Below are 19,072 nucleotides of genomic sequence, written 5' to 3'. Positions count from 1 at the left end.
CACAAAGGTGGATAACAAGCCCCAATACCAACAGAATCCGAAAGAAGAAATGCAGGTAATACAGGCGATGAAAAGGCAATACAAATATATGATTGTGAATACAGTGACAGTGAAACAAATCATCAAGTGAATGAAATAGAACCAATTTTAATAAGACTAGAAAAAGAGACTGTTTACAGAGTAACCTAGGAGGAGGCTTGACTGCGCTAAGGACAATAGTTGGTCAGGTGGCAGGTTATTCCATTCTGTAATTGTTTGCGGAAAGAATGAGAATTTTAATACATTTTTTCTGGCAAAGTAAAGAGTTATAGGAAGCGGATGATTGTGACGAGTGAACTGCGATGCAAGTGGAGATAGGTATGTTATTGGGTCGAGCCCGAGCTTCCCATTAAGCAAGGAATACAAAAAGTTTAAACGCTGATCTTTGCGCCGGGACTGCAAAGAAAAAACCTGATGAGATTCCATAAATGACATGACGGAAAACTGGTAGCCCTATAAAGAAAAAATAAATCGCACAGCCTTTCGCTGGATTTTTTCAAGCGCGTTAATACTGACGTTGGTGTACGGGTCCCATATAATATAAGCATATTATAGCTTAGGTCGGATCATGTGCTCATAAGCCAGACGCTTAACATGTGATGGTGAATTTTTAAGCTTGTGTCGTATGAAGCAAAGTTTGCGAAGCGCAGCAGAACATGTGCCAGCAATATGGGTGTTCCAACATAAGTTATTTGTTAGTGACACCGAGATATTTATATTCACAAACCTCAGTTAAGGGTTTAAGACCTATGGAATAAGAAAATTTAAGGGAGCGAAGTCTTTTTGTGACGCGAAGAAGTACAGTCTTATCAGAGTTAAGCTCCACGCCCCATTTACCACACGAAGTAAAGATATTACTGAAGGCTACGGGAAGCGCGAGTTGATCGTCAAAGGAATGAATATCGTTATATAATACGCATCGTCGGCAAATAAGCCTATCTTCATTGGTTCATCAATAACTGAAACTAAATCATTTATGTAAATGAGGAACAAAAATGGCCCCAGGACACTGCCCTGGGGCACCCCTGAAGATACCGATACCGGCCTGATGCTTTCCCATCTATTTCGACATATTGTGTGCGGTTGTTCAAGCAGGCGGAAACGCAGGAAATAAGATAATCGGGAAGGCGAATGATGTATAGTTTTTGAATTAATTTATCATGAGGAACGCGATCAAAGCCTTTGCTGTATTCTAAAAAGATCATGTCGACTTGACCAACCCTGTCGAGAACGGACGCTAAAAAATGAACAACGGAAACCAGCTGAGTAACGGTGGAAAAACCTTTTCTAAAACCATGTTGGTGGGGTGATAGTATGTTCTTGTCCTGTAAAAATTTTGTTATGCAGGTGGCCACAACATGCTCAATGAGCTTACAACAGGAAGGAATTATAGATATTGGGCGGTAATTTAAAACTGACGACGGATCTCCCTTTTTTAGTATGGGAAGCACACGTGCCGATTTCCAATCATGAGGAATGTAAGAGGTTTTTAAAGAAGATTACAATATTATTATAAGAAACCTAGCTAAAGACTCGGCATATCGGCGAAGGAACGCGTTAGGTATTCCATCCGGTCCAGGTGATGATTTTGCTTTCAGTTTGAGAGGCATCTTAAAGACTCCCTCATAAGATACAAGATGAACATCAAATGAATTCAACGAGGAGATTCTCAGCAGTAACAGCAAACACGCTATGAAATTGGTTGTTCAAATGATCGGCTACAGCCTGTGGATCATCCAGTATTTTATCATTATGCGAAATTTTATTTACTGGCACCTTGCGCTCTTTAATGTAATTCCAATACTTCTACGGATCATATGTGATAAAGTTAGGCAAGGTGGTGTTGAAGTAAAAGTTTTTCGCCTTTTGAAGAGCCTCAGAGAGTGCTGATCGAACTTCGAGCTATGCATGCGAAGAAGGTGACCGGTTTCTCAGACGCTTAGCTTTACGTTTTAAGTGAACAATGTGTCTGTTTATCCAAGGGGTATGTTTGGCCGTTTTTTTTAACTTTACTGGGTACAAAATGGTCAATGCAGTGAAGGCAAATATTTTTAAAATTCAACCAAAGCAGTGAGGGATCGCTCTCAGAAAATACAGCAAGTTCTGTTTCGAGATGATTCAAAATTGCATCATCATTGGCACGCATGTAGCTTTTCACAGTTTTGAGCCCAGACCGATGCCTCACATGACTATCAAGAAGTGCAAATGCAACAAAAACTAGCAAGTGATCAGAGAAGCCCTTTTCAACAGAAACATCGTAAAGAGCGATGGGCCGATCTAAGAACACAAGATCAAGCACAGAACCTGCGTTTATTGGCAATGCGCGTGGTTTCCTCGACAATCTGAACAAGGTTGTTTTCAGGAAGAATATCAAACATTATATCAGCATTGCGTGCAGATTCCGGATTGTAAGATAAGCGGCTCCAGTTATTTGACGGGAGGTTGAAGCCGCCGACAAGTATGATTTTTTGTTTATTATGTCGTCGTAAGTGATTTCGTAAAGCAATTAAAACATCAGGTGATGAATCAGGGGTTCTGTAGAGCGCAGACAAAAGAAAAACAGTGCCAGGCAGGTTCAACTTGAGGCATAAACATTCAACATCAGCAATTGCATCTAGACAACTGCATTCAATGCTAGATTTAACTACTACAGCAACTCTGCCCCCTCTAGTTCGTCGATCACGACGAAATATTTTGTACGAAGGTGGAATCAAGACATCGTCAGAAATATCTTTGTGCGCCAAGTTTCGGTGATAACGGTGACGTGTGGACATGAGAGAGAAGGACGGCCTCAAGCTGGTCTATTTTAGTGATAAGGCTACGGGCGTCAACATTTATAAAATTCTGATGTTGTCCAGCGAAGAATTTCACGAAGACTATGATATTTCATGGCGATTTGAAACACACTGACCTGCATTCTTTGCTTCGTCCCAAAAAAACAAATCACCTTGATGCGTAACTTATCATGAATCAGTGATACTTTCTTTCCAAGCTGTTTGTCAGATTTAGCACTCTCCCAGAGCAAAGTTCTTTTCCTCAAAGGTTCGCGCGAGTAATCATTCTGAACAAAAAAATTTTGTTCCTTTTAGTTTGCCAACGTTCTTGAAAACAGAATTCTTTTCATTGTAGTCTTGAAAGAAAATGATGACAGGCCTTTCAGCAGCCCTCTTTCCAAGTCGGTGAATGCGGCTAACAGATGAGCACTTCACACCAAGTTTCCCCTCAAATATCTCACCGATTACTTTACGTTTGAGGTCATTCCAGACTCCTCAGGATGCCCGTAGATTATTACGTTTGAACGTCTGCTTCTATCTTCAATATCAGGAAGCTTGCCAGACTGAAAACCCACGGAGATTGGAATGATATGACCGCAACATCCAAGTCACTAAGATTAGCTAGATTAGCTGTCTTGGCTGTAACTTCAGACAAGTGTCTTTCAATTTCGGATAGCCGAGCGCAAATGTCAGTGATCATTTCTTCAGTTCTAGTGTTAAGTGCAGATATTTGCTCCTTCAACGCATTTTGGCCATCAAGAACCTTTACAGCAGTTCGACGTTTGTAGGACCGGAGTTAAGTTCAACATCACTACACAAAAACATTTTAAGAGCATAGAAACACTCATACACTGCCTTGAAAAATTGTTGTGGGCACGGCAGGATCACTAAAAAACGACAGTCGCTACGGACGGAATAATCATTGAAACCAACCTGCACAATGTAAAAGAATGGCCGTGTTAGAGCCATGCTGTCGCCAGGTCCACCGCACCCATTGAAGGTGAAGCTCTGAAGCGGCTGTTTTATATCGGCGTAGCTTCTTGACGTCGCAGATCTGTGGCTGGTGGTAGATTGCCCAAATACTTGATACGGGTTGCTTGATTCCGGTGGTATCGAAGACACATGAATGACGACAGGTTGGTAAAAATACGTCGAATCACAGGAAAACCGACAGCAAGCCAGGTTCTCGGTGATGCAGAGAAAAAAATCCCTTCACAAGATAAAAGAATGGCCGTGTTAGAGCCATGCTTCCGCCAGGTCCACCGCGTATGAAGTAGGACCCCCAGTGAGCCCACAGTGGCCATATGTATGAGAGCAGAGAGAGGAAACGATGGAAGGCAAGGCAGGAAGGCTAGTTAGAAAATGTGCATGGATAACCCAGCTGTACAGACTTCGTTGCCAGGCTAGTTGGCTCATAGTCTCAAATTCAATCTAGCTATATTTTATATAAAACCCTAGCTATACTTCCCACCCCTTGCTGCCCTACATGAGAAGAGGTGGGGGGGGGGGGGGATGAGGCAGCGAAGTGATCAGAACATGTTCTTTCAGGCCAAAGCACACACGCTAAGCAAGGACCGCGTATCGACGCCCAGGTGTTTCATTGTGTGTCCTTCATGTGCTACAGCCCAAGTTTAGTATACGGACTCCTAAGCAGATAAAATGTGAGGCACTGCTCACGAGAACTTCGCCCTCGTCGAAGTCTATTCAACCAACCTAAGACATTTAATTGTTTGTTTATTTATTTATTTATTTATTTATTTATTTATTTATTTATTTATTTATTTATTTATTTACAAATGCCTTACAAGCATCGCAAAGGCGTGTAAGGCACTGTAACGGGGGTCGATGCAAAGTAAGAAAAGATTGGGTTAACATCAAAGCCAGTAGGAACAATGCAGACCAACATCAACAACACCAGAATAATATCCAAGTACAAAACTAGTCATGTGTATGTCACATGAATAGGCAAGATTGAAACACATAAAAGAAATGCAACAGCGTGTTGGACAAAAGAGTTACACAGTAGTCCGCTGTAAGGGGGGTCGATACAAAGTAAGAACAAATTGGGTTAACACCAAAGCCACTAGAAACAGGGCTGGGCAAAGATACTTTGAAATTGTATCGCGATACTATACAAGATACTCAGGCAAGAAGTATTTGTGATACAGATACAAGATACCACCGGAATGATTGTATCCGATACAATACTTCCCGATTGTGTCTTAAGATAATTGGATACATTTGCAAATATGTTATTTTAGATCTATATAATGAAGTAGAAAACGTCTATGTACAAAAATGTTTGCTCGAAAATTTCTTAACTGCGGGCAGTTTTGTTTAATTTTAATAAAACATCTGTTACTATCGCGAAAGTTCTGCCTTTCTTGCTAAAAGTAGATTAGTGTCATTCCGAAACAACTTATTGAGATTGCTTTGGCTGCTTAACTCTTTATGTTCAGCACTTTATGCTCTGCTCTGTCAGTGGTTTTTGCTTGACACGTTTTGTAATTGATGGTTGTCGCTGCTCTACTTGCCGACCAGCTAGTGGGTTGCCATCTAATTACAAGGGTGTCAATAAGAAGCCTTCGTACGATGGCGCAAATACCACTGTGCAGTTTTACCCTGTCCGTAAACGTATCACCGTTTTCGCAATACTGGATCACCCGGCAGGTGTACAGCAGTAACAACACTGGTAGCGATATTTTTGTGACGCATCGTGCATACATAGAGGACATAAAACTGCAACGACTTTTCACATTCTACATATGTGCTGGCGTAAAGCGTTCGTTAGCTACATATTCACTAACGTGCACTGTTTTAACATTTCTTCTCCGAGAGAACTTGTGCCGCCCAGAGATGTCTCAGACCTATTGTAGTGACAGAAAGCGTAGCAGGATACTACTGCTATTTACGCTATTGCCACTTTTGTAACAGTAAATAAACTTTACGGTGACCCAAACTAGGAAAACAATTATATCTAAGAAAAATAGCAAGGCGGTTTCTATCAACTAATCACAGTGGCTAAAAATACAGGATGAATGAAGGAAGGGAATTTTAGAGGGCTCGCTCCTTTGTTCGACACAACCACAAGGAAAACCAGCAGATTTCTGCTGGTTTTCATAAAAGTATACAAAGTGCTTCACTTAGCTAGACCCAAATATTAAAAAAGAGTGCTTAACCGCGACTGATTGAAACGAAACGGCATATATGGTTTACCGTCATGTGGCGCTCGTTATGGTATTTATATATTGCGCTTTTTCGGTTAATTAACTTAGGTTAATTGTGCAAAATCTTTAATGTTCACTTGAGGGTCATGTGCGCTTCGTGACGTCGCAGAGGGCCTTCCAAGCCTACGAATCCAATTTTTCGTGATGGTGTACATATCGCGTGGTGATTTTTGCAGCTTTTAAAGAAAGCCCGCGAAATATGAAATAAAATCACGTGACTGCGCTCATGGGCTACCGTACAGCAGCGCTCTGAAACATGATTCAAGCGATACAACCGGCGCGCGGACCGTAACCCTGTCGCTTCTCAGGGACGATGTCGTTTCCTTGTCATGTGCGGCCGTCAGAAATGCTGAAACACTGGGAAGCCGAAGCCTAGAGCCGCGGCCGTTCATTTTGCCGCGGTCCACGTTCCGGTTGTTGCGATCGATGCACGTTTGAGAGCGCTGAAGTACGGTAGCACATGAGCGGTAACATAGCCAGGCCTCGGAAAGTCTCAAGTTCCAGCCATCGCCGAAGGGGGGCGAAAAAATCGACCCTGTCGCAGCTAAAAAACAAACCATAGTGGCTCCGTTCAAATCTGCCCTCGGCAACGCCAAAAAATCCGCCAGAGGCGCCGTAATAAAAGCAATATTTAAGAGAAATACAGCTATCATTGCCACATAAAAGTGCTCTTTCTTGTGTAACTGAAAGTAATGTATGAATGATGAGTAAATTTGTTGTTTAGTGATTGAAAACATCTCTGCCTTGTCGCTCACTGCTGACGGCCGGCGCGCGGTAGCGAGCAAGCGGACCGTCGCTGTGACCAGTGACGAAGCGCAAAAAGTGCGCCGCTGCGTCTCGGGTGCCGCAGATAACGCGCAGAACATGCGCAGTTATCGTCCGATGGTTGGCAGCTGGTTTGTTGCTCCCCGTTTTCTTGCGAATTCTATCGTTAATGTTGTCTAAAATACGCATGCAAGATCTTTAATTCACCGATGTAATCATATTGCAATTATGGTGGGCAGTCGGTGTGCTACTGTATGGTGCCGCAGGAGCTGCGATACCAGCGAAGGCGTCAGTTTCCACAGGTTCCTCGACGATGGCAGGTACACGTACTTTCAAGCTCAGCGTTTTTCTTTCTGCTTTGTGACCTCGTTAGCATATCACACTTCACTGTTCTCGCTTTTGAGTTGTATGCTAACACGTGTGGACAAAGCTGCTATTTCACTTGTACTTTCAAGGTCTGGTAGGCTCAAATGAACGAGTGAATTATGCGATGGCAGGAGCACGACTTGGCCAGACTGTTGATGAAGCCTACTTTCCAGCGGCGATGTCACAATAAGAGAATGACCGGGATAGAAAATCGTTTCTCCCTTCTGTGTATTTCTGCACCTCTTTGAGGCCTTGCATATATCCCATTTATGGGTTGTTTCATCGGCATCACTTGTTAAAATGCTCATGTTTTCTGCCATTCTGTAGGCATCCACTATAATGTGATTTCTTTGCGTGAACCTGCTTGATATTCTCAGCCTGACCGCAATATGTTGTAATAACAACAAACCCGGGGGTCTTCAGGCGTACTCGTTGAAAGCAAGTACTGAAACTGTAGCAAAAAAAAATGCTGATGCTTTACGCCTGTCCTACAATACAAGTTGGTTATTGTGAGCTCTAGCTGACGGTGGAAACGGGCAACAAACGTCATCTAATTTGTTTTGTCTCTTTGAAGTACCGCGAAAGCTAGTCGTTTACGAGCTCACGATGTCTGAACAAGGGCCTTTTACCGCTTGCTCACTGTCAATAAAGATTATCGTTCCTTCTACTCACTCGTGAATTGTTCTTACTGGTGCCAGTTGCCAGTGTATGCCTTTCGGTTCCATGTAACCTTCGTAAGCACAGGTACTGCGTTCCGAAGGGCACTTTGGCGTGCTGCTGGGCGTATCGACGCGCTCAAAACAAGCGGGCGAAAGATAACGAGACCTCCGTAGCCTTACGCGAGTCCCGGCCTCTTTCGTCCACTTCTGTTTAAAAAGGATAGAATAAAAAACCAGCCGAGGCACCCGCGTATGCGCATGCGCACCCGGTACTGAATAAAAAAAGGCCGCCATTTGCTTTTTTCTACGTAAAAAAACAATAAATTTTGTTTTCCGCTTCCTGTTTACGCAGCGCCATCTCTTGGGTGCCTTCGGTAGTTCCATGCGCTACCGCTGCTTATCTTTCGTACCGTTGTCAAGGCTACAGCTTCCCTTCTCTAAACTGGTTCTTTATTCTATGACATAGCCAGAAATTCTTATCGGAAGGCGGGGGAGGGGGATCGACCACACTGTCCATAACTGCTGCACCAGGGCACACGAGCGCAGTCATATTTCGTGGGCTTTCTTTGAACGCCGGAAAACAACACGAAGCATGTGTGTTGCACAAAAAATTAGATAGGTTGTTTTGCATGCCCTCTAAAACGCAACGAAACGCACCTGGCCCTAAAGTGAATATAAATTTGTTTGCATAGTTGCTCTTAGTTCATTAACCAATTAGGCGTAATATAACAATACCCCAACGAGTGCCACATAATGTTAAACCATATGTCGTTCAGATAGAACAGTCGTACAAAGATACAGTACGTCAAGATACCTTCTGTCGCGTAAATGCTTGTTCTATTGCATCTGGAATCACCACCAGTGGTGCGATAGTTGTTAGAATCTCATTTGCATATAAGTCAATCCCATACGCGTGTAAGTCAAATTTGCATCCACGAGATCTTTGCAATCGCTGTTGTGTGAAAGCCGCGAGACGCAAAGCAGCCCCATTCTTGCATTCTTCAGACTTCGTAACCGAGCACCATGCAAGAGAAACTTCGATAACGACACTATAGCGGCATCAAAATTTGCGCGAAAGACGCCGCACGCATTGGAGTGTGCAGCACAGTACAGTGACTACGAGCAAGTTTGATGGCACCGACATAAATAAAAAGAAAGAAAATATCGAGAAAAACAAAAGGTCGGCTGCGCTAGACATTCGCGAGCTTGTTTTCGTCGAGATGGCGCGAGCGCCACCGCGTGACTCTGCTCCGCTAGAGAAGGCGTTGGCTCGACTAACAGGGACGCGCAGACCTCATCCCCTGCCCTCACTGGAGGACTCTGGCGGAAAGATAAAAGATAATCACTGTCTTTAATTTTATTCAGGAGACTCAGTGGCAGCAGTATTAACTTAAGAAGTGGAGTTCAGCTAACGTTTACTGTTTCGCACGGTGTAGTTGCTATAGATGTATGCTGTATCTTAAGATACACGATACATTATTGAATGCATCGGAAATACAGATACAGATACTCTTTTTGCGAGAGGTATCGCGATACAGATACAAGATACCCAAATAGTATCTAAGATAGTACCTAAGATACATGTATCTTCGATACTGCCCAGCATAAACTGTAGGAACAATGCAGAACAACATCAACAATAGCGAAAATATGTCCAAGTACAAAACTACTCATGTGTATGTCACATGAATAGGCAAGTTTGAAACACATGTAAGAAATGCAACAGCGTGTGGAAAAGAGTTACACAGCAGTCCGCTGTTAAATGGAAACACCGCAGCGCGAGGCGGCCACTCTGCGCCACTGCTGGCTTGCGGCAGCAATGAGTTATGCGCAGGCGCAGTGCGCGCTGTGAGTAGTGCTCGTTCATCGTCGGCTACTGTCTGCTGCTGCGCTTCGGTTCGAGCGAACCGTCCACGCGAAGAAAGAACAATGCGCACGGCTGTTAGTGCGCCTGCGCAAAGCTCGCTGCAGCCACCGGCCGGCGGTGGCGCGTCCGCCTCGCGATCCGATGTTCCATTTACCAGCGGAGCGCTGAATATATCCGCCTGGGCGGCATTCTGTTCTCCAAATGAGTGTACGCGCTGAATTAGTTCGAGATTTTTTTTTCGCGGCATTTTTGGCGTCGACGAGCAGCGGCGGCGGCCTGGACGAATTGAGGTCCTAAAATGTCACCTAACACCTGCGAGGCAAAAGAAAATACATTTGAGGAACTTCTGACGTGCGTGTTTGGCGAAAGAGGTTTCGTGAAGATATTCAAAAATACTTCAATGGTGCGGGAGGCAATTATTTAGCAAATAATTGGTTTCTTCGTATAGTGACTCCTAACGCTCGGTTTAGATTATAAGATCGCTAGTGCTGGCTTTTTTTCTTTTTTTTCTTTGAGTTACCCAGATTTACATTAAAGGTTCCCAGACTTACACTAGAATTATTCTTAATCGGATGACTTCAAACGGAATCGAAATTAATTTCCTATTTTACGCATGACATCTTCGTAGACTCTGTTATGTACTAACGTTGGATGTCCATTTTATCGCTCACCACCCTCGCAAGCAGCGGTGGCCTTATCACGAGTTATCAGTCATACTGCCAAAGGATTATGCTTCAATAAACCTACGTTCATTTCCCAACTGGCCGTCCGACTGATTTACTACAGGCTCAAGTGTTTCGCTAAGAACTACGAACGCATCAGTAAAGAAATGCCGCGACGTTTTTATTGTTATTACTATTGTTAAAATTGTACAGCGTCTGTCCGCTTGTGTCGAAAGTGCATTGCAACCAACGCTTCCCAATTCGTTGGGGTTTTGTTTTAAATTTCTGGCTGACGTTAAGGAAATGACATTTGTAGTACGTTCTGGCTAGTTGTAGAACGTTCTGGCGTGACGTACGAGATTCTTTTTTCTTTCTTTTTTTTTGAGCAGCTTGTACGTCATACAATAAAGGTTGTCCTACGAAGCAGTGACTTGAATAGTCGTCTTTTTCTTTGTTCTCGTTTATTTTTTCTAGTGTCGGCGATAGGTCCTTCGTTTCCAGTCGTATGATTTTTATCAGTGCGAAGCGACAGTTGTGGCAGAAACTCTCTGACTGCGTGATTTGCGTACATGAGAAGCGGATACAGCAAGACCCGCGCAAAAGGTAAGCGACTCGTTAAAGTTCGCCGCACGAAGCGCTTCACGTTGGTGCGCCTCTCCGTTACACACGCTTGCTTCTTTTCCGTCTACGTCAACGTCTTGTTGCGCGCAAAGTTCAAATTGATAACACCACCCCACGCGTCGTATGTTATATGTTCGATTGAAAGTGCGTCAGCGTTGCCGAAGGCCGCGGCTTCCGCAGGCATGAAACATGCCGGCCGTCTCTGTCGCGCGAAAGGCTCATGGAGATGTTCCGGACGCGGGATTGCGTGCCTGCGGCAGCAATTGCGTGCTTTAACCAGCCAGACGTTGTCGCCTGCGGTCTCGCGCTGTATCTTAGCAGGCGACCAGCCGACGGCTCATACCCTTACACGTGTTGTGTTGTTATCGCAAAGTTTGTGTTGAAGCCATCGACAGCATGATGCAGCGGCCTTTGCCTTACGTTGAGGAACCGTTGGATTAAAGCGGCGGAGAAGGCGCCCTGGGATGAGTGGCCATACTATTATGCACACCATGTTAACCATGGCAGGCCCGAAGCCAGGAATTTTTTTCAGGGGGGGGGGGGCACTCGCTGAAAACCTTGACTGTGAAAAAGCAGGTATTTTTATTATTTATTTTTGGTAAAAACACGTACTTCACCAAAATTTTAGGGTGGGCCCGGGCCCCTAGGGCCCTCCCCCCTGGCTACGAGCCTGCACCATGAGAGCAGGAAGCCTCATAAGCCTGCCGACTTTGTTGACACAAAATTTAGGCGTGCATATGTAGGCCCCCTATACATAGACACGCCCTACATTCACTTTCCGTTGTATGATGTGTGGCCTGCTCCCACGTTTGCCAGCTTATGAGAGTGACACAGGTAAGAGTTATTTGTTTTATTTTTCTGAAGGGAAGAAGACCCCTAAGCAGCGGTGTACCTACAACTCTCCCAGTATCACAGGCTGCCTCCGGTTGAAAGCTGTTGATATTGGTTGTGTATACGTCTTTTACTCGAAACAGAAGTGTGGCTTACGTCTACAACATACGGTTTTTTAGAGAACGCATAGGTATTGTCATTGTCGGGCCCTTTACCACTTTCAAAGACAGCTAATGATGTGCTACGTGTGTTAACGCTACTGTATAACATTTTTCGGGCAGTAAACATTCATAATGAATCAAATTTCGCTGAACAGAAGATAAACACGTCATATTCATTCAGATTTACGACGGTGTAAGAGCACTATACGTCGTAAGATTTTTCAAGCATTTAAGCACAAATTTTGAAGGTATGTCAGTTTTGTTCATTGGTGCTACAGCACATGGTTCTGATAGCCTCTTTGATAGCTCTGTCTTATTTGATAATCAAGTTTGTAACGTCGCTCTCTGATTTCAGCATGGATTCGACTGCTGTCGCTGCTGGCTGCAGTCCTATTGGTGACGACCGTCTGCATCTACCGGTATGGACTAAATTACCGTTATCCGCTCCCTTCTTGGAGCATCGCTACCCAGGCTATTCGAAAGAACAGTGCCGTTGACGGACGTAACCATCGCCGGCATTCAGAAAAAGTGCAACTGAAAAACGTAACGACATCCGTCGACGTTCTCGCAAGCCCAACTCCGCTTTCGACGCAATCGGAACGTGTGACCGAGGTCGCTCTGAAACATTCCTTTGCTATCCAATCTACAAAACCCTCGAAAAGTGCAGAAACAAGCACGAGAGCTGCCGCCCCGATCGGTTCTAATGTTACAAAAACCCACTTAATGAAACATCCAGCTAAAGATAGTGCACACGACGATGCTAACACTACGTTGAAATCCGCGGCTTCGCGGAGCAAGACAACCCGCGCGCCTCGCACTAACATTACGAAGTCCATGAAAGCCGAGCTACTGAAGCAGTTCGCAGTGACCTACCCTCAACAAAAACCGTCGAAAGTCCGCAGGATCCTGGAAGTCGCTTACTTCCGTTCGGGATCTTCGTTCCTGGGCCAGCTGCTGTCGGCGAATCCTCGGACATTTTACCACTACGAGCCACTAAGGACGTTGCCCGCAAGTTCCCGGCTGTACGGCAGAGAGGCCCTTCGAGGCCTCGAGTACATCACGGATTTCTTCGGCTGCGATTTCGTCAACCATTCGGACCAGCTGCGGCTGGGCACGAAGAATCCGCACCCGTTTAGGCAGAACACTTTCCTGTGGAGCGTATGCAAGGGCGTCAAACGAGTCTGCCTTGATCCTGAGTTTCTCAGCGCTGTTTGCAAGACGGCGCCGATGCAGGTAAGTCGACCTTGTAGAACACGCACAAGACTATTTTTTTTTAAAGTGGTTTCTTTTGGTCACGCATATCGCCTTCCCTTCTAAAAGGGTCGCGGAAGACTGCAGAACAAGTGTCTTCGTGTTGGCAGTGGTGGTCGCAGTCATGATCTGGGGTAGTCTGGAATACATGCCTAGTTACTTCTCGAAGAGAGCCTTAGATTCATTAATACCAGGCGCGCAACACCAATCGTTCATGACTATTGTGTTTTTGCAGAAAGGTAACGTGGGGCAGATAATTGCTTTTCTTATTGCCACGGAACCTTCAGGGAAGAGGACATATTCGAAGCTTCAGTGCGTAAGATCTCCCTGGTGGTTTAACCCACCGAAGGCAGGTTGCATTCCAACGCTTAAGTGTCGGTGTTACGCTCACTGAGTCTGCAACCACCTCTTAGCCGCGACAGTACCCTGGCCCCTATGGTGAATCACATCCATACTGTGACACCACTATCCGGAATGTGACAGTGATGCACTTGCTGGGTACTTGCTTAGGTCTGCAATTAGGCCATCTCGCCACCTCCGTGCAACAGGTCTAAGGCCTGGACGTCCACCCGGCATTCAAAGTTGTATGCATGGGCCATTTCATCGTTCGCTGCTAGATATCTTGCATAAATCAAATTTCTTCGCGGCTCTTTGATGTAGTATTTTACTATGCCTAAGACGAAACTACTGCAATAAAAAATGTCACAGTTTCGACGCAAGGGCGAATCAATGAATGCGATAGCAACAAAATGGAATGTCACACGAAGAACGGCAAGCAGCTCGAAAAGGTTCCTGAGTGCAAACGGGTACTAAAGTGCTTATTTGGGCTGCTTGGTGCATGCACATAGAAAACGAGAAACAGCCTGACGAGAAGGACCAGAGGACAGAAGCGCACAGCGCTTAGTCCGTCCCTTCTCTTGTCGTGTTCTTCGCACTGTTTGTCGTTTTCCATAGACAAAAGGGTAGCTTTTTCACGAGTAAGTTCTTAAAGTTTATAGTCTTCATATACAGCATGGCGGATCACCCTACAGTGACAATAGATTACGTCCTCAGTGTCCTGCAACATTTTTGGAGCTTCGAATATTAGGGTACATGACAGCGCTTCATGTGAAAGAGCGCAAACTTTATCGTTTCCTTCGCTTCCTACGTGGTACGGGACTTATTGAAATTTCACTTCAGATACCTTCCTCATGATGCGTCCCATTACCGTCATAGAACGCCGGTACGGGGCCCCAAAAACAGTGTATGCAAAAAAAAAAGAGGTGAAGATTTTTATGACAAATTTCATTCTTAAACACGACTTTACGTCTTTTACCGCGGAGCTGTTTAAACTCGGAAAAAAATCCGTCTACCGTGAACAGGAATTATCTTCATCATGAACCGGCACGCGCTCTGTTCTTCCTCTTCGTCATCTTCCTCTTCCTCTTGGCTCTCAGAACACGTGTGTCAATTTGTCCGGCGTGCGGTTCAATAATTCTGAAGTGTGAGAGAACGAGCACAAAGAGAGAAAGAAAGTGAGAAATTTTTAGAAAAAAATTTGTTGGTGAGGCGGCATTCGAACCCGCGTACCCACGGTGCGAAGGCGAGCGTCGTAACTACTCGACTATCCGGGCTTTGTTTTCTTTGATAACGACTATCCAGGCACACTGGCAGAGCACACCATAGCATTGTATACTATAGTAAAAAAGGGGTTGGAAAAGGAATTGAGGGTGAGCAGAAGAGATGTGAGGATGAGAAGGAGGGTAAGGAGGAGGGGAGAGAGTAAAGCATAGCATAGCCTTGTATTGTGTAGTATAGCAAGGAAGTGGGAAAGGTAAGTGAGGTTGACGATGAAGTAAAGAAGGTGGGGAGAGAGCAAAGCATAGCGTAGCCCTATATAGTGCAGTATAGCAATGAGGTGGGTAATCGAAGAGGGGGTGAGGAGGGGAAGTAGTACGGGAGTTGGTGAAGCACGGCATAGTTATTTTTACTCTAATGCAGCAAGGGTTAGGACAAGTAATTGAGGATGAAGAGGAGGGAAACAAGGACTGGAACGGCACCAACTCTGCTGTTTAGTTTCCTAGGCGCTATTTTGAATACGGAAATGTTCGGAATTCGACCTTGCGTGCGAATGCCGATGATATTCTGCGATAATATGAAGGGTGAAAACTGCCATTTCATAGCTCCTCATTCTTTTCTGAGAATGCTCTTTTAGGCCATGGAGACACTTCTTTTTTTTTTCTGAGAGAACGAAACGCATACACCAAATTTAAGACAAACATGCCCTTCAGACCTGTAATATTTTTAATAATCTTTAAGGACATTTGTGATGATCTCATTGAAAAACTCATTTATCATGTGTCTACACAGGTTATGAAAGTGGTGCGCATCGGCATGGATTCCGTACGGCGTTATTTGCTGGATGGACCGATGGAGATAGCGAAAGAACTAAGGGTGATACACCTGGTACGCGACCCGCGCGCCGTCTGGCTGTCACGTCGGCGACGCCCGTGGTGTCGTCGCAGCGCTGACTGCTCCAGCGCCACCGTGCTATGCAACGAGATGAACCACGACCTAGACGCCTTCGAGAATATTAGCCGGCAATTTCCCGGCCGGGCAATACAGGTGAGAAATCAAAGTGCAATTGCGAACACAGTTACATCAGTTATAGGCTAACTTTTAATGCGGTCATGATGCTCTGCATGAACCTAATTTCATGAGATACCGTCGACCTGCCCGAGTGCGCTGCGGTTGATAGGATATCGGTTCATGTTTGCCACGCGGGTACAAGAAACCACACTAGTTATTTAATTAGTAAGAGAATGTTTACTGCAACATTTCATGCCCGATCAAACTGCGATCCCGAACTATGTGTAGCCACTTATCTGTTACAATGCTATTCCTATCAACGGTTCGCTTTTCTATGAAACTGCAAATTTTTTTTAGCGCAGTGATTTGCAGCTGTCATGTAAAAAATAAAACTATCTGCCTTTTGTAGTCTTTAAGCCGTAGCAATTGTTATGTCTAGCGGGCCATTTTCCACATATTTTCAATACATGTAGCATTTACGGATGAAGGAAAAAACTTGAAGCAGAAATTCCATACTGAGGAGTCGCCATAGTTATTAATTATGGTTTTCTATTTAGTAAGCCAGAAGTTTTGTGCGAATGCCATTTGTAAAAGAGCCGCTCGTGAATCTTATTACAGATTCAAATACTCATGTCAATTTATTGCACAAGTAACGTCCAGCGCGTCGCATTGCTCTTCGGAATGAGCAAACTTGCGCTGTATGCTACAGACGATGCCCAAAACTCCCGCTAACGTTGAGACCGAAACGCCTAACACACTATCCCTAAAGACACTTACACTTTCAAAAGCGCTTCTAAACAACTTTTTTTAACAATTTATGGCTTGACAAGATTCACATGTAGAATCATGTTGTTACAATGATGACAAAGCGAAGAGACAGTGAAGCGAAGCAAGGTATTGAGGACATTATTTGTTGCCTTTAACTGTGCTGTAAAAATTATGATATAAATGTAAAGAAATTAGTTGACGAAATAACAACATGCCGCCGGTAGGGACAGAATCAACCACCGTCGGACAGTGCGTCCGATGCTTTACCAGTTGCGCTAGAGGGGTGATCATCCTCCCATCCACATCATTAAGTACTTCTGTACATGTAAACATGGGATTGTCAGCCACACAAATACCCAATAAAATGGACGTGAGGACAAACGACGCCCTTGCTCAGTTGGTAGAGCATCGGACGCGCTATCCGAAGGTTGTAGGTTCGGTCCTTACCGGCAGCAAGTTGTCTTTTAACCCAATTTACTTTGTTCACATTTACATCATAATGACTACACCACAGGTAGAGACAACAAATAGCGCCCCTTACACCTTCCTTTGCTGCATTGTCTGTTGTTTTCTCTGCTATGCGCAACCTAATGAAACTATGTCCTTGATCAATTCCCCTTCTCTTGTATATCATTTAACGTCCACCTTCAGCTGCTTTTCGTTTTCGCAGGTTCGTTTCGAAGACCTTGCTCTGGACACTCTAAACGTTACCTCGAAGATGTACAATGCCCTCGGACTGCCTTTGACCATGTCGGTTAGGCAGTTCATCGAGTCTCACACCCACGAGACCAACGTCAAAGTGCAACGCCACCCGTACGCCACCTCCAGAAACTCCAAAGACGTGGTCAACGCGTGGAGGCGAAAAATCAGGCCCGAGGCCGCTTTGCACATCAACAGGGCCTGTGGCCACGTGATCAAGAGGCTGGGTTACGAACTCTGACGTTCATTACCCACACTGGTAGCCTACCACATAATGTGAGGCGCTGCTAAGTTCGAGGGCACGTGTTCAATTCGTGACGGTGGCAGCCGCATTTCGATGGAGTCGAAGTGCAAAGAGCACCCGTGTACTTAATTTTGGAGGAGGTTAAGAAACCCCTGCTGGTCGAAATTAATATCGAGTCTCCTACTACGGCATACCTCGTAATCATATCGTGGCTTTGGAAGGTAAACCTCCTGCAATTGTTAACGCTAACGTTCAGAGTGAAGACTTGACAGCTCAGAGTCAACAGCTTGAGGAACCTAAAGGGCATGCCGGTCAGTTCCGTGAGGCAGCATTTACCAGGTGACCTTAATGCCCATTGTACGCAACTGGGAAATTCGCGTTGCGATGTTAGAGGTCGCGCTAGAGAAAACTTCGTTTTTTATATTTTGGCCCGGTTGCCTTGAATAAAATAGTGTCACAGTATCGCTGCAAGGGCGAAGTAATGAGTGCGACAGCAACAAATTGGAATGTTACAAAAAGTAAGGGTAGCAGCTCACCTCATTTGCATGTTACCTGGCGTAACCGAAGAAAGTGCCGGCGTAAGGAAACGAGGTCGACGCAGCGAGCGAAATGACCTGTGTTCTGTATATCGCTTCAACACAAACTGAGCAGTGAGAGCGCAGGACGTACAAGCGTATGAACCGTCACTGAAAGTACGCAGTGTCTGCCAGAGCGACGCATCACCCCCCCCCCCCCTTCGATTGGCCTTTTGCAGGGCGAAAAACGGCCGACAAGTTTCCGCTCCGCTTGAACCGCGATCGTCAGATGCCTTCGCACGCTCTCACTCGCACGTAGGACACACGACACGCGGGGTTAAGTTACCGTATTTGGACGTTACATGGCACCTCTCGGCGACAACGACGGCTACGGCAGGAATGCCCCTGGAGTGACCATATGATGTCCATGGCAACAAAAAGCCCGCCTTTTGTAGCGCCACACGCCAGTCATGTTCCTCAGTTGCTTTAATGATAATTTCTTCAAAACTTAGGCTTTATCTTGACTAGAACGTAATAAAAATCCTTTGTGGAATTGATCAGTTCATCATAGTACTTTACTTAACAAAAATAATGTTGCGCTCCGCAGTTTCACCGTTGGAAAAGTGGCACGCGCTGCTTCAAACTGCTCCAAAATATTGAAGTCTGCTATGGATAAGCGTTCCTTCTATTCATGGAAATGATTTTACGGCACCGCTAATAGATTTTATTCTTTACGCAGCTGCGGAGGTCATACGTCAAGGAAATTGACTTTATTATTTCCGTCGTGTACATTCGGTTCAGTTCAGTTCGGTTTATTCATTCAAAATACAAAATTCGTAGACAGTAGTATGCAGACGAGGGTCCCAAAGTACCCGAGATATATTCACAATTGTCGCAAGGTGCAACATTAAGTACAATAGAAATGTTCCTCTCTAACCGCACGTTCCGCGTTAGATTGGGCAATGCCCTGTCTAGACCTCTTATCCAGAAGTGCTCTGTGCCGCAAAAAAGCGCGCTTGTTGGCACCCTCGTCATTGTGAAAATGAATTCCCCGC

The 19,072-nt window shown here is 45.0% G+C and overlaps 1 protein-coding gene across 1 annotated transcript; it reads left to right on the top strand.

Annotated features, from left to right (window-relative positions):
* The first annotated feature begins 10,815 nt into the window (after positions 1–10,815).
* Positions 10,816–18,572, top strand: LOC119372152 (carbohydrate sulfotransferase 1). Its single transcript, XM_037642612.2, has 4 exons — positions 10,816–10,962; positions 12,328–13,205; positions 15,573–15,827; positions 17,230–18,572. The coding sequence occupies exons 1-4, from the start codon at positions 10,929–10,931 to the stop codon at positions 17,497–17,499; spliced, it is 1,437 nt and encodes a 478-aa protein (XP_037498540.1). The 5' UTR covers positions 10,816–10,928; the 3' UTR covers positions 17,500–18,572.
* Positions 18,573–19,072: the final 500 nt, after the last annotated feature.

The sequence above is a fragment of the Rhipicephalus sanguineus genome, chromosome 10, assembly GCF_013339695.2.
Source record: "Rhipicephalus sanguineus isolate Rsan-2018 chromosome 10, BIME_Rsan_1.4, whole genome shotgun sequence".
Taxonomy (NCBI): Eukaryota; Metazoa; Arthropoda; class Arachnida; order Ixodida; family Ixodidae; genus Rhipicephalus; species Rhipicephalus sanguineus.
The sequence above is the reverse complement of the archived record's forward strand: the minus strand, read 5'-3'. Positions and strand labels throughout refer to the sequence as shown.